The sequence below is a fragment of the Neolamprologus multifasciatus genome, chromosome 5 (assembly GCF_963576455.1).
Source record: "Neolamprologus multifasciatus chromosome 5, fNeoMul1.2, whole genome shotgun sequence".
Taxonomy (NCBI): domain Eukaryota; kingdom Metazoa; phylum Chordata; class Actinopteri; order Cichliformes; family Cichlidae; genus Neolamprologus; species Neolamprologus multifasciatus.
In genome coordinates this window covers 25,259,138-25,273,966 of record NC_140443.1, presented here as the reverse complement: position 1 = coordinate 25,273,966, position 14,829 = coordinate 25,259,138, and the positions used below count along the sequence as shown (strand labels likewise).

General features: G+C 38.9%; 1 protein-coding gene across 1 annotated transcript in view; it reads left to right on the top strand.

Moving 5' to 3' along the window:
- LOC146518834 (vitamin D3 receptor B) overlaps positions 1 to 10,279 on the top strand; it is a 33,336-nt gene extending 23,057 nt beyond the window's left edge. The window contains exons 8-10 of the mRNA XM_085160363.1: positions 2,971 to 3,122; positions 3,494 to 3,610; positions 3,891 to 10,279. Coding sequence (XP_085016489.1) covers positions 2,971 to 3,122; positions 3,494 to 3,610; positions 3,891 to 4,144 — 523 coding nt within the window. The 3' untranslated portion in view covers positions 4,145 to 10,279. The remainder of the gene's footprint in view (positions 1 to 2,970; positions 3,123 to 3,493; positions 3,611 to 3,890) is intronic.
- The last annotated feature ends 4,550 nt before the right edge of the window (positions 10,280 to 14,829 follow it).

Below are 14,829 nucleotides of genomic sequence, written 5' to 3'. Positions count from 1 at the left end.
ACACTGTGCTGTCGATCTTACGTGCTGCACAATAATGTTTAATATTTAGTATTTACTGTCATATTCCCATATATCATTGTGATGTGGTTTATTGTATTACTCTCGTTTTCTTCTGCTTGTTTTCTTTTTTCTTTCTCAACAGGTGATCCAGGTGATCGATATATGTATTTTTTTTTTTTTTTTTTTTTTTCTTCTGCTTATTCTGTTGGTTTTTGTTTTTTGCCCTTCTCCCCCGTCCCTCTTCTCAACTGTTTTTCTTCCCCTCTTTCTTTCTCCCTTTTCTTTCCCCCAGTCAAGTCTGTCCCGTATTCAGCAAATGAAAATAAAATAAAGAATAAAAGGTGAATCAAATGGACCATTACGGCAAAGCTGGGATGGTCAATTTGGTAAAGAAAATCCGTTGGGCATCTTTCTTCGCCTTTAGACAATAATTCTGATGGCAAAAGAACCAAACGGGACAGGCAAAAAAAAAAAAAAAAAAAAAAAAAAAAAAAAATATATAATGGCGGGCCAGTCTCAAGTCAAAATGCCCGGGCCAATTTTCTGTCCCAGTCCAGCTCTGTATGCAGCTCATCTGCAGTCTGGTGTTGCCTACATCTTCCTATTCAGAAGGCAGAATTTCTGAGTTCTGAGTACAATCAAAGCACCACGACTGCAGTTTTTGTGTTGGATGTAAAAGGCGCACATGACGCTGTGACGTAGGCTAGAATCATGGCATTCTCTCGTGGAAATATGCACATTTTCTTTTCCTTTCTATTGGTAGGTGGCACAGTGCACTTGTGGCAAGTAAGCAAGCTAGAAGACTGGCAAAGTTATGGAAGCAACACATTAACAAGAGAATTCTGAGTAAAACCAAAGTTACTTTCCCTAGTAACTAGTTACTTTGAAAGTAACGAGTAACTTGAAGTAACTGAGTTACTTTTGATAGAAGTAACTAGTAATGTAACTAAGTTACTATTTTAAAGTAACTTACCCAACACTGCTTATCAGTTTCTTTTATCTATGCTGCCATGTTTTTTTCTGGCAGTTCTCATTGCAAAACAGTAATGTCAAACACATAGCAGCAGAGCTTTTACACAGCTGAGTCACATGCAGGCAGGCATATTTTCTTTTCTACTTGTTTGGACTAAGATAGTAAAACGGTTGTTGAACCTGAAAACCTGTGTAGGTGTGCTATTATGATCAGGAATCAGTAAGGGAGTCATTATAGAGTCAGATCTATGAGCAATCTTCATTTTTATGTACATTTTAAAACAATTAATTTCATGCTTCCATAACTACGGATTTTCAGTCATGATATCAGCATAGAGTTAATGAATAGTTATTTATTTATAAAATAATTAACATGACCAAAACAGATGATTGTGAGATGCACACAAAGTTAACAGATTGTGATAGTTTGGGGTTTGTTTCTACAGTAATCTGTACAGGATCAGAGGGACCTTTTAATAAAGACACATATCACTAAGTTTTGCATCATGTCTTACTCCATTGACACAGATTGAACTACTTGCCTTCTACAAGGGTACTACTACAAAACTATACAAAAAAATATTTGGAGAGGGATAGAACAGTAAAATGGTAATCTGTCTTTAATGGGGCAGCCATTTGAACCTTGAAAGGTGCTTTACTGATTACTGAAGTTCACACATGGGTGCCAAAAATCTTCAAGAATGTGCTAGACTGTGCAACAAAAAGGAAACCAAAATTTAAAAGGCAAATTTCACTTCACTTTTTTTAAATTAGTAAAAGTTTGAGCTACTAAAACTGCTAAATTTGCCAACTTACCTACCTATATACTATATATGTTACCTATGGATGCTGCCCCCTTCTGCAGTCCTGTAAATAGCAAATGTATTTTCATGATTTCTTCAGTCCCTAGTGCAGAATAGATATATAACTTATTGATTATACCATCCTTAGTATTAAATCCTGGAACTCATTTCATACCAGGTTATGTTGGGCACCCCCAGGAAAAACTGATTTATCTTATTTTATTTTTTTCTTTCTAAACACATAGAATAAATTACATGTCTACAAAGACAAATTTAGAATGGTTGACCAGGGTCCCACCTTCCACACATGAAACTCTCTCCTTGTGTTTACATTGACAAATCCACAGTGTTTCGTGGGGTCAAGGCTGAAACGAGTCAGGGCCCGTATTTCCTGGAAGTTGTCATTCTTCCCAGCAACTTGTGTCGGACCTTTGGAATGTTTGTCCACTTCTGATTAATCCTTAAAAAACAGTCCATACCTTCCCTAAAGGGTGTCAGGTTTAGCTCTTGTCTCTTACTAGTGGGATTTAAAAACATTTTAAAACATCATGCTTATATTCTAGCAGTTTCACAATATATGATATGTTATTGATATTATTACTGCTCTTTATTATTATTAATAATAATTAATTAATTAATTAATTAATATTTCAGCTGTTGTGGTCCATTGTATAGGCTTACAAAACACTAAACTAAAAACCTACAACATAAATTAAATTAAATAAAGCCACAACCAAAACAGTAATTTAGTTAGCAAAAATGGTGGCATGGCCAATGTAACTGTAGGAAATACCCACACCCTCCTCAAGAAAAAAAAGCCTCTGTTTCTCACTCCCACTGTTGTTTTATATTAAAGGCAAAAAACCCAAAAATAAGCAGGCAAAGAAGGTGAAGAAGAGAGCGATAGAAACTGTAAGTAAAACCAGAATAAACCTGGGTTGAATATGTATCCAATGGAGAAAGCTCCGTGACCGAGAGGGTTCACATGCAGTATTTAATTTGCATATTTCTACTAAATTGCTAAGTAAAACCTGGCTCTTAATTAACATAATACAATTGAGTGATTTAAACAGTAAGGTGATCTGGTGCAACAGCAGTACTGGATCTTCAGGTCATCTGTTGCCATTTTTAGGATTATTACTTTTAATCGTTTAAATAAGCATCCAAACGTAATGGATGATTTGTTTCCCTGTAGAGAGCTGACTGCAGAGGACCAGATTGCTCTGCTCAAGTCCAGTGCCATTGAGGTGATCATGCTGCGTTCAAATCAAAGCTTCAACCTGGAAGACATGTCCTGGAGCTGTGGTGGACCTGACTTTAAATATCAGATCAGTGACGTCACCAAAGGTCAGTCCAAACATCAGTCTAAATGCTGCCATGTTTACTGCTGTAAGGACAAAAGAAAGACAGTGTTGAGATCTGCCTACTGGTGTTTTAGGAATTTTAGTTGGGGTTTTCATTTGTTATATATAATTGTGTGTCTTCTCATTTGCATGCAAAATTTAGCTTTGCTGTTTCTTATTAGTCTGTACAACGAGCCTAATTCAACTTTGGTAATTAGACAATTGTGCGAGCCAGAAATTGCCGGTTTTTAGTGTAAACAAAGCGGAGAATGAAAATGAAGTCTTAACAAGAATTGGTTATATTTCTTTGATTGCCTTTTTTCACTGAAATGAGTTGTAGGTTACACATTTTAATGCCATGTTTCTCTTCTGCAGCGGGACACACTCTGGAGCTGTTGGAGCCGCTGGTAAAGTTCCAGGTGGGACTGAAGAAGCTCAACCTGCACGAGGAGGAGCACGTGCTGCTGATGGCCATCTGTCTGCTTTCTCCAGGTAGTGTAGGTGTGGAGAAAGGACTGTAGAAAGAATGATTTGAGTGTAGAGGTGTATCTTCTTGCAACAGAAAATATTTGAAACATTGTTGCCAACTTTGCTATTATTCGTGCACATGTCCACTTGATTATATAAAAGTGACAAGCAGCACAAAGCTTTTAAACGAATTATGACTGGATCCTCTGCTTGTTCTTTAGTATGGTAGTTCACAACAAACACAAATGACATAATCCTTTCTGACATCAAGCCACTGAGTCTCTTCCCCCCTCCCTCATTGCAGACCGCCCAGGTGTGCAGGATCATGCACGGATCGAAGCCCTGCAAGACCGACTGTCGGAGACTCTGCAAGCCTACATCAGGCTTCACCACCCGGGAGGGAGGCTGCTCTACGCCAAGATGATCCAAAAGCTGGCCGACTTGCGAAGTCTTAACGAGGAGCACTCCAAACAGTACCGCTCACTGTCCTTTCAGCCGGAGCACAGCATGCAGCTCACTCCACTGGTGCTGGAGGTGTTTGGCAGTGAAGTCTCCTAGAAGCAATCTCCGAACCTCAGTTGGTCGGGGAGGAAGCTGGCGGCAAGACCCCAGTAGGTAGAGAAAAACAGAGAGAGGGGAGCTGAGAATGTCCTGGTTGGACTAGATGCAGGTGTGGTGTATGAAGCAAATGAAAAAGAGAAAGTAAATTGTGTGTGTGCGTGTCTGCGTGTCTGCGCACGTGAGTGCGAGTGCGACTGCATGTGTGTGTGGATTCCCATATAAAGAAGTCTGTCTTGGTGTAGAGGCCAAGATTGTGCAGGAGAGCAAGCAGATATGAAGAGATAGAGTAAACAAGGGAATTTCAGATAGTACAAATTAAACTATACATATGACTTCTGGCTATATACAGTGTTTTTGTCTGTATTTAAATCAACAAACAGCTGCTTCAAATGCCTGGACATTATGTGTGTGTACCTGTGGTGCACACACCAACACAACAAGCATACTCAGTTATTCATTTAGCCATTCAGTTGAGCTACCTCTTGGTTTTACTGGGGTTGTTTTTATATTTACATCACCAATGTGAAACTTTTACCCTGAACAATTTAGATACAGTACGCATTACATTTCAGTTTACCGGTGCAAACGCAGTGCCTGCACATTACTTTGAATTTTTTGATGATTTTCAGAAATCATGTATTTTTATGTGTTTGTTTGTTTTGGGTTTTTTTTTTTGTTTTTTAATCTGCTTCTCTCCAAGGCAGCATATGTATATGACTTTGTGTACAAATCAAACACATGCCTTTCACCTTTCACCAAAGGTATGGTCAACTACTTTCTCAAAAAGCTTCCAGTACCTAAAAATAACCTTGCTGCTCCTTGGCTCGCTTCACTCATGCAGCCGCTCGGCAAGTTGTCTGACTAGCCTCACAGCCTATGAAGGAAAATGTTATATTATTATAGGTTTATACAGCAGAGTACAGAGCTTAGACTGTAATTTAGTGAGGTTCTGGTAGGACCTTAGGGTGCCTGGTTTTGAGGTGAGAATTAGCCACTAAATGTATTAGCTACTTTTACACTGCTAACTGTCAATCAAACCAAGCCAACCTTATGGCTTGTTGCTCTCTTTTGAAATTGTTTTCCATTATTCTCCTCTCTTGTTTAATTGTTGTTATTTTTCCCGTGTAAATAGAGAATTGCTATCAAATGTATCCTAAGCACTGTTATACCACCTTTTACTCAAGCCTATGTATTGATATGTTATCACAGATTTTAAAGGGCTAAAATGCCAAATCTAACTGGAATAGTAAATTGATGGCAAAGCAAAGGGCCTGCCTTGTTAATATATAGCTGCATAGCATACTCAGAATTGGCATAGCTACGGATATAATTGCAATAGATATTTTTGTTGTTGTTTTTTATATGTCACTTCACCTTAAAAACAATTCCATGAATTGTTCCTCCTCAGTATACAGTGAGCTCAGTGGATGGAGAGCTTGAGAAGCTGTTTCAGACCTCCACAGATATCACACCCCTTTCGTTTCTGACTGGGAAGCGGATTTTCTAGAATGTCCAGGGGCCTGTTTGTGGTGGTGTTGCTGCGCACGTCCTCCACCCGGGCCCTCCTGTTTGATGATGTATGCTGCGTGGCCCTCTAGTGGCTGCATTGTGTAAATACCAGGTATATATAAATAATGTCTGCCGCTGTACATAGGGCTACATAGATTCTTTTGTTTTGTTTTGTTTTTCCTCAAAAAAAAATATATGCAAACACAACTGACTTTTTGTTTCTGACCCATAAGCACCATGTTCTCCAAACACTATGCTCTTTGTCTTGTCTTTGATCTTTGTTTTTCTTGTCTTAGTTCCTTTTGGGGGGGGGTATTTAGGAATGGTTTAAACAGGGAACTGCTTGTATATTTGACACACTCAAACAATTCTTTGTTTAGTGGTGGACTGATGTGAATATCCAAGGTTCATTCTCAGAACAAAAAAGGACAACCTAAACAAACCGTGCTGCTCTCAAATATAAGCCATTTAGATTACTAAGCTAGCTATACACCTGGTACATTACAGTACATCAAAATGATGACTCCAGAACCTTGGACATTCTCATTGTGCCATCTGCTGAATTCATATGCTATTTATCTGTGGCTTTTGGAACATGAACTTGTATATGATAAGAACTTGTATGCCTTCTCTCTGCTGTCAGTCATCTTTGGCTTATGCTTCATCAGACAGCATTTAATGGCTTATAAACCAAACTGCCAAGAGACTTTAAATGCTTCAGTTTACAGGCCAGTAATATATGGCCTGCTGCATGTGGGATTATGGTAAAATTATACAAGGCAACATATCTTTTACATCAAGACAATTCCCTAAAGTAAAGTCGATTTCCTGCCAAGTGCTCATGATTTCATGAGGCAGTGTTGCTTAAAGGAAGTCATTTGAAGAATTAAATATAAAAGTTTATATTTTCTTTTTCTTTGTCCTGTATTTGCTGTGTGACAAAAGAAATCTTTTAAAGAGTTCCTGCGATTGACCGTCCGGTCCACATTTGTCACACACAGATTTTCCTTCATCTCAGTAGACCAGGGTTACTCTGTGAGGAAGATGGCAAGTTTTTCTCACAATTGCTTTGTGAGAAGTTGTGACAGGTGTCGCTTTGATCTGTTTTTAAACAGTTTAAAGTCCATTCAGCATCACTGTGGCTTTATTCCAACTCTCTGCAGTCACTGTGAAACGCCACAAGCTGACAGCTGGGGCTCGACGCTTAGATAATCCGCATATCACAAACCGTTTGATCGCTTTTTTCAGTGTTCCTGTAGTCACATAATAGGCTTGATTTATTTTGTATTATCTTTTAATTTTGCCCTATTCCTAGAAATCATCGAGATATATATAATATAATATACTAACAAAAAAATCTGCACGCCCCACAAATTACCCTGCTGTGATTGATCTTTAAGGAGTTGAAGCTCGAGTGTCGTTAGGCAGTACCATTTGTATGTATAGTATGTCAGTTTGATGAGGGGTGTGATGTGCTTGGTTACTGAATACTGACTTTTGACTTCTTTTATTTTTTGGAAAAGTCTCCATGTTGATTTTATTTCGAAATACATACTCCTGTATGTAGATATGGCTTTGAATTTGTTCTGTTTCCTTTTTTTGAGATAGAAGTTGCAGTGTTGACTTGTGTATGTTTAAATACAGTAGGAGGTTTGATGAATATGTAAGTGCCACAGGGAAAGTTCCCTCCACACACAAACAGGGTAAAAAGAGGAGTTGAGTTTGGGGATTTGAAAACCGAACAGGAAAACTCTTGTGGATGTATAAAATGAGCAGTTAGTATTTGTGTAGTGACAGTTTCTGTCGTAAAAAGAATCCCCCACCCCACCCTTTTTTTTTTTTTTAACGAACCGAATGTCTGATTGCTGATTTTTTTTTTCTTTCTCTGTCCCAACACGATATACAGCTCATAAATAAAGTTAAATTTGAATGTGGTTCATTCCCAGAGATTCCTGTTTGGTTTCATCATGATAGGCTGCTCAGAATTTGTTCAGTTTTGGGTTTTTTTTTAACTCTACATTGTAGTTGTTCTAATACTGGAACTTGTAATCTATACATCAGTGGAAATCCGACCTCAAAATAGATGGAGCCATCTTTGTTGAGATATCCGTAAGAACTGCGACGTAACACAGTAACAATGCCTGCAATATACAGCTCATGGTACACTATCACCAGCAAGCTTTACAGTTTATCATATTCGTAGATGTTGTAGGAGGTGTTTTGTGTGTGTGTGTATGCATGTGTGCGCGTGTGGGTGGGTGGGCGGGCGGGAGGGTGTGCGTGCGTGCTTGTGTGCGGGCGTGCATGCGTGTGTAACTGTTGCCATTACAAATCCTGTCTGAAAACATGTATGAAAGCCTTCACAGAGGACTGTTGGCCATCTCCCATGCAAATGATTTTAAGTCTTTATTTTGTATTCTTTCTGCTCCTCCCTTTAGGACAGGGATTGTAATGGAATCAACATAATGTAGTTCTTACAAAAAAGAGGAGTGTCCACAATGGATGTACACCATAATCTACCTAAAAAGAAAACCTACCTCTTTTAGCTCAGATTTTGCTTTAGCATTAAGCATTTGCCTCTGTTTTTACTTTTATAATATTTGTATTCATGTTGGTATTTATTGCTGTCTAATGAGTCATACTTCAATGATTACCTCAGAGATATCTCACAGATTTGGGAGAGTCCAGCTAAAGAATTCATTCTTTTTTTTGTGTTTGGTCTTTTTTCTCAGACTTGGCAAAGGCATTTTTGTTTTTTTACGCACAAAAATACCAGGAGTGTTTTTTAAAAATAGTGCCTGCACTCTTACCATCGGGGATCTGGCTAGGATGAGGCTGCATTTACTTTCATTCTTCTCTGCTTCTTTAGCTCGGTAGTTTGTTTGTTTGTTTCGGGGTTGTTGGGGGTTTTTCGTTTTTTTTTTTTTTCTTTCTTCCATTGCTTTCAGAAACACGTGCAGTTTATTTTGCTGCGGTGTTGCAGACAAGTATCCCTACAGGCATTAAAGGGACCATTTACTCAAAAATGAAATGTGCATGTTTTTCCTCTGGCTTGTAGCTATTTATCAGTCTAGATCAGGGATGTCGAACTTATTTTAAACCGTGGGCCACATACAGCCCACTTTGATCATTACGTGGGATGGACCAGTGAAAGTAACCTATCTGTCAGTGTAAAGACATTTAAGTATACATTTAATCTTTGAGAAGGCTTAATACAAGAAAAAGCAGTGCAATTTCAACACTACATCTCAGTTTTCTGCACAATAACCGTGGAAAATTACAGAAAAGGTTCCGGTAGCTCCTTGCCCAGACTGACATGTATTTGTAATGTTTGTTTTGTTTTTTGTTTGTATGTTTGTTTGTTTTTGATATGGACTGAGCTTAGGAAGAAAACTAATTTCTTTAGTACATAGAGGAAAGAGGATGGCAAATACAGGGTGACAATGGTCTTTATAAGTAGGAAAAGCTGTTAAAATGTATAAAAATACAAAGAGTTCCAAATCTATGCGCTCCATCACACTTTTCAAAGCCTTCAAGTGGGCCAGATTGGAGTCTTTGCCAGGTCAATTCTGGCCCACATGTCTTATGTTTGACACCCTTTGCTCTAGACTGATTTGATGTAAGTTTTGGAGAGAATAGCTGTGTTTCTGTTGAATTTAATGTGTCTTTAGTGGCAGAGTAATAGGATTAAATGACAAATCCACAAACCTTGTGAGCAGATTCATTTAGGAACAATTTCTTTGTATTTCACATTTATACCACTGCAGACGAGAGGGGTGTAGATACGTGCACGTAATTTGTCCCTTTCGAGGGCAAATTGAAGACTTTTCGGTGTGAATGCAACTTTAAAGAAGTGGCAGTAGGAGAAATGAGAGGTGCGTTTGTGCTCCCCTTGGTACTGTTAGCATGACCTATGCTGTGTAGTGCGTCATCATGACCATGGCCCTGTGGTTTGTCCCATCACGTCCGCCGTACCCTCTCCGCGTCATCACCTCTCCTTCTGTCGTGCACCTTCGTCATTCCTGATGCTTTTCAGTCAAACAGGGGAATTGGGAGTGGCGAAATCCTCAGTGTCCATGCAATGCTGCTTTTATCTTGAGCATCACCAAGTTGTGCAACACTGACGCTACCTGATGCTGGCATCGTCCAAAGTGTCGGCCCCCAGCGGCGCGACAAGCCTCATTAGAAGATGGTGTCTTTGGAAGTGCAGCTTGGAGTTGCTTTTTTTTGGGGGGGGGGTAATTCCATTCAGACCCAAGTATCATATTTAAGGAGCAACTGCTCACTTTTGGTGATTTCAAACCAACCTTTCTTTTCTCTCTAATTCTCTCTTTATTCCTTCTTTTTATTTGCTTTCATGTCAAACTGCTTCAGGTGTACACTGAATAAAATTAGAGAGTTTTTATTGATCAGTCAATACTGAGGAACGCTGTGGTCACATCAACCCTGAGCTGTGTGCCATAACATGACCCTTTTCATGCAGGAGAGGGTGTTAACAAAGCTGGCTTCAGATGTTCCCCGGCTTAATTTGAGCGGGAAGGTTGTCCAAGTGTGCGATTGGCTTCTCAATTGGTACTCTGGCAGCCACGTGTATTGATGATTAATTAATTTTTATTTTTATTTTTTAAATAAGGAATCCGTTTGAATTTGGTATTGAATCCTTTCCCTGCATTGTGAACCCAAATCCATGCCACGTTGAATTTCAATGCCTGAACCAACGAAAGCACTTAATATAATGTTTGTAACACATGTATACTGATCAAGCTACTAGCCATAAACTGCCTCTGTAGGTCAGCATCATATGGCTCCAATTATCAAAGTCACCTAAATTCTAATGTAATTGCAATTTATCTTTTGTCTCAGATCTTCTTTTTCTATTATAAATTGGTGTTTATGTAATGTTATTTTTGTCTGATGTTTTGCAAATCAAAAATAAAAGGTTGTACATAGCAGTAGGTCTCTGTGTGATTAGTTTTTAATGTCTTAACAGTTTATTTATTTGGTAGCTTTTGATTAAAGTTTCCTTTTTCTTTTCTTTCAGGTGCCATTACAAAAAATGTTATAGGAAATAAATTTCTATAATTTAAATGGCGCTCAGAGCTAATTGAGGAAATTCATTATGAAATGATGCTTTGTACATGTAGAACTAAGTAAGAGAAAGGGTTCAGCTCTCACTAGACCTCTGCATGTGTGCAGCTATTACTACTTATTCAAACTAAAATTATGTTATTTGTTATCTGTAATGCATAAATGCATTTCATATAAAAGAAAACCCTCCTTGCGGTATGAGGTTTTATCTATCAGGATATAATAAAAGTCTTAAAACTTGGGAAATACAGCCTTAGATGAACTACAACATGACTTAATACCCAGCTTCATTATTTTACTAACAAAAAAATCACCCACAATGTAGAAGCAGTGAGTGAAAATGTAAGTATAGACTTGCTGGTTCCTTGAAAATGAAAGGGGTAAGTAGCAGCCAGGTGCTGATCAATCAAACTTGATTGATGATCAGCAAGTATGAACACATAGTTTTGACAGTTTGCTGGTCTGGAGCAATCCATCTGATTTTGTTAAAGTCAAGAAGGAAAAACATGATCCTGATGCTGCACATTGATCTGGGAAGAGTTATAAGGCCATTTCGAAACAAAGTCCATCATTCTGCAGTAAGAAAGATTATTCACAAGCCCAAAACATTCAAGACAGTCGCCAGTTTTTCCCAGGACTGGACATCCCAGTTAATTCACCCCAAGATCAGAGGTCACACTTATGGGAGAATGTTCTTTGGACAGATGAGACCAAAGTAAATATATGATGTGTTTGGTTTGCTGCAAACACCTCATACCAACTGTAAAGCACGGTGGACGAGGGATGATGGCTTGGGCTTGTTTTGCAGCCATGTGACCCTGGGACCATGCAGTCATGAAACCGACCGCGGACTCTTCTGTATAACAAAGTATTCTAGAGTCCATTGTGAGGTCATCTGTCCAACAGCTAAAGCTTTTCCCAAAATGACTACAGCAGAATGGCTGTAGATGTGCTGCAGTGTCCCAGTCAAAGTCCAGACCTGAATAGGACTGAAATGCTGTGGTGGGACCTTAACAGTGAACTCAATGAACTGAAGAAAAAGTGTGAAGAAGAGTGGACTAAAACTGCTCCACAAGTATGTGAGAGACTGATAAAGTCATACAGTTATAGTGGTTCTACAACCCATTATATCAACTTAGTTTCTTACACAGCTTCTGCTTCTTTGTTTTTGTTCAGTAATTAACAGCACAGTGTAATATATCATGTACTGTTCATCTGAGTATGTATTGCCATTCGCAGGCTATTGACTCCCTGTGTCCTGCTGAAGTAACAAAATTAGCAGCTTTCCAAACAAAAGTTGTTTTGTTGTTGTTGTTTTTTAATAATTCTCTCTTTTTCTAACAGTGTTGGACTGTCAGCATTGCTGTTTAGTTATGGTTGGCTATACAAAAGGAAGTGAACTGTTTCCCCTCCTTATTAACCTTCCTGCTGGAAAACAGGGTCTTTGATGAGTCACACACAGAAATCTTCTGGCACCTGCACAAATGGACCACAGTTCCCTTTCAATACTATTGTTACCACTTTAATAATGTTACACTGCTGCATACAGAACGCTTCACAGTAAGATTAAACACAAGAATGAACTAACAGGAGAACCAAAGTATTTATATGTAGATTTTCCTGCACATTGTTCCAAATCACAACTAGTGAATTAAGTGTGAACAAAGATACATTATATTAATATTCAACATAGTAACATACCTTCACTGGTCACTTTATTAGGCACACCTGTCCAACTGCTCGTTAACTGAAATATCTAATCAGCCACACATGTTTAGGAACATGGACATGATTGAGATGACTTGCTGAAGTTCAAACCGAGCATCTAAACGGAGACGAAACGTGATTTAAGTGATTTTGAATGTGTCAGGGTTACTGGAGCCAGACAGGCTGAGAATTACAGAAAACATTTCTCTAGAGTTTACAGGGAATAGTCATAGAAAGAGCAGTTTAACCTAGCAGCACCTAGCAGTTTAATCACATGTTCCAGATACTAGGTATCAATTTATTAAATCTGTACTTGTCAAAAATTGATACATCCATGTTTTCTCAAGAAGTAAAATACAATTCTGTTAAACTGGATTTTCTTATTTCATGTTTGTGCATACATATATGTTACTCAAAGTTTCTTCCCTATATAATGTTTTTCTTCTTCATATTTTTCTTTTCATGTCCTTGCAAATAAAGATTTCGACGTTGGTATCTCACTTAGCCACCAGAGGGCAGTGTCTCTCATCACATTTACCTGCATGCAGTCAATGGCCTAATGACCTCTCTGATTTACTGCTGAGGTCAGCCTGAGACAACTAAGATCATTTGGGTCACGCTGGACTGCCTCACAGCAAAACTGTGGTGTGTTTGGGAAAGCGCAGCAGTCTAGATTAACACACACAGTGGGCATTTATCAACATAGATGTGACATATGTACAATATGTCGGAAGAGATTTGAGCTCACCTCAGCTCATATCTCCCCGGCTGGACATGTATGGAGAGAGATTGCAGGAGTGGCGAGGTGCAGGCGGAACAAATAAAAGGTTATCAGAGAAATCCAGTCATTGCGCGACAGTTAATTGTCAGCTCTGGTACGAAGCAGGGGCACTTCTTTTGCCTACTGATAAGGTTCGTGCTCGTGCGGTCTGTTGAGCCGTTGTGTCTGTGCATGAGGTTAGATGAAGGAAAGCGAGGCTCTGGTTGCAGTGACGGCCCTTAGGTGAGGCCTTTCTGGCTGCATTATACAATGAAGGAACAAGAAGAATCTACATCCTGCACTTTTCCACATGTAGGCCTTACTAATGAGCAGCAGTTTATTGCAATAGTTTGGGCACACTAAATGGTTATGAGGTGCAGGTCAAACTCAATTCATGATACTTAAAACCTCCATTCAGTCAGCGCTGATTTGCATCTCATGCGTATCACTTCCTTTAGATTCTGGATCACTGCTGAGGAAATCACTTCACTTCTATTCCTTAAGGCTGCGCTAATAAGTAGCTTTTATTTGTTTGTTGTTCATATATGTTAATGGTAAAAATGGAATCAGCCACCAAAAATCACAAGTGAACAAACCATCTGAGGTCAAAGTCCACACCAATGATCTTTGGCAACCCTAACTCTGCATTTAGGGAAGAAATGAGAGGACTTTTATAATAGATCACCACATTGATACCATAGGGTAGGGTTGGTGCTCATCAGGGCTAAACAAAACTTAAACAACATTTAATTGATGTTAAGGTGAATGGTTAATGGACTGATTCTTGTACACCGCTGTTCTATCCAACTTGAGCGCTCATTGCTTTACACAGTGTGTCTCAATTACCCATTAATACAAGCACTCTTTCTGTTTCTATCTGACATGCACACACTCAAAGTCCAGTGAACACATGTGGAGCAACTCAGGCTTCAGTATCTTGCCCACTGATATTTTCTCATGCAGACTAAGGCAGCCAGGGATCGAACCACCAACATCCCAATTTGTAGATCACCTGCTCCACCTGCTGCTTCGGGCCTCACTGCTCTCATCAGCATGGTTTCGAGAGACAGCACTGTACCCTCTTAGCCCAGCAGACAGGAGCTGTTAGAGACTGATAATATGGAGCTGAAGAAGGTATCTGCCGAAACACAAAACAGAGCTAAAATGAGAGTGAAAATTTGACTTCTGTTCACAAAGAGGGTATAAATTCAGCTCTAAGTGAGCAGTAATGCTGCCAGATGTGTCGTTAATCAGCTGTTTGCTAACACCGTTTCAGCACCAATGATTACAGTTTGTTTGTGTTTTGTTTTGTTTTTTTTCTCCCATCATCCCATCTGAAATCTGCCAATTTTTAGAACATTTGCTGCTCGCTTACATAAAACTTTTATGGTAGAAAATTTGAGCATTTATAATGATCTTTGTGAAATTTTAGCTTCATATATCAAATACTTTTCAAGATATGGTGTGTTGAAAAGTGGTCCATTGACCCACTTTCAAGCCATTTTTTTCGCAGATTGAAATCCGAAGCAGTGTTTGAATAGGAATATCTCAAAAACGATTAAAGATAAAAGCCTCAAATTTCCTTTTTTACCATCACGCCATCTCAAATCATAAATTT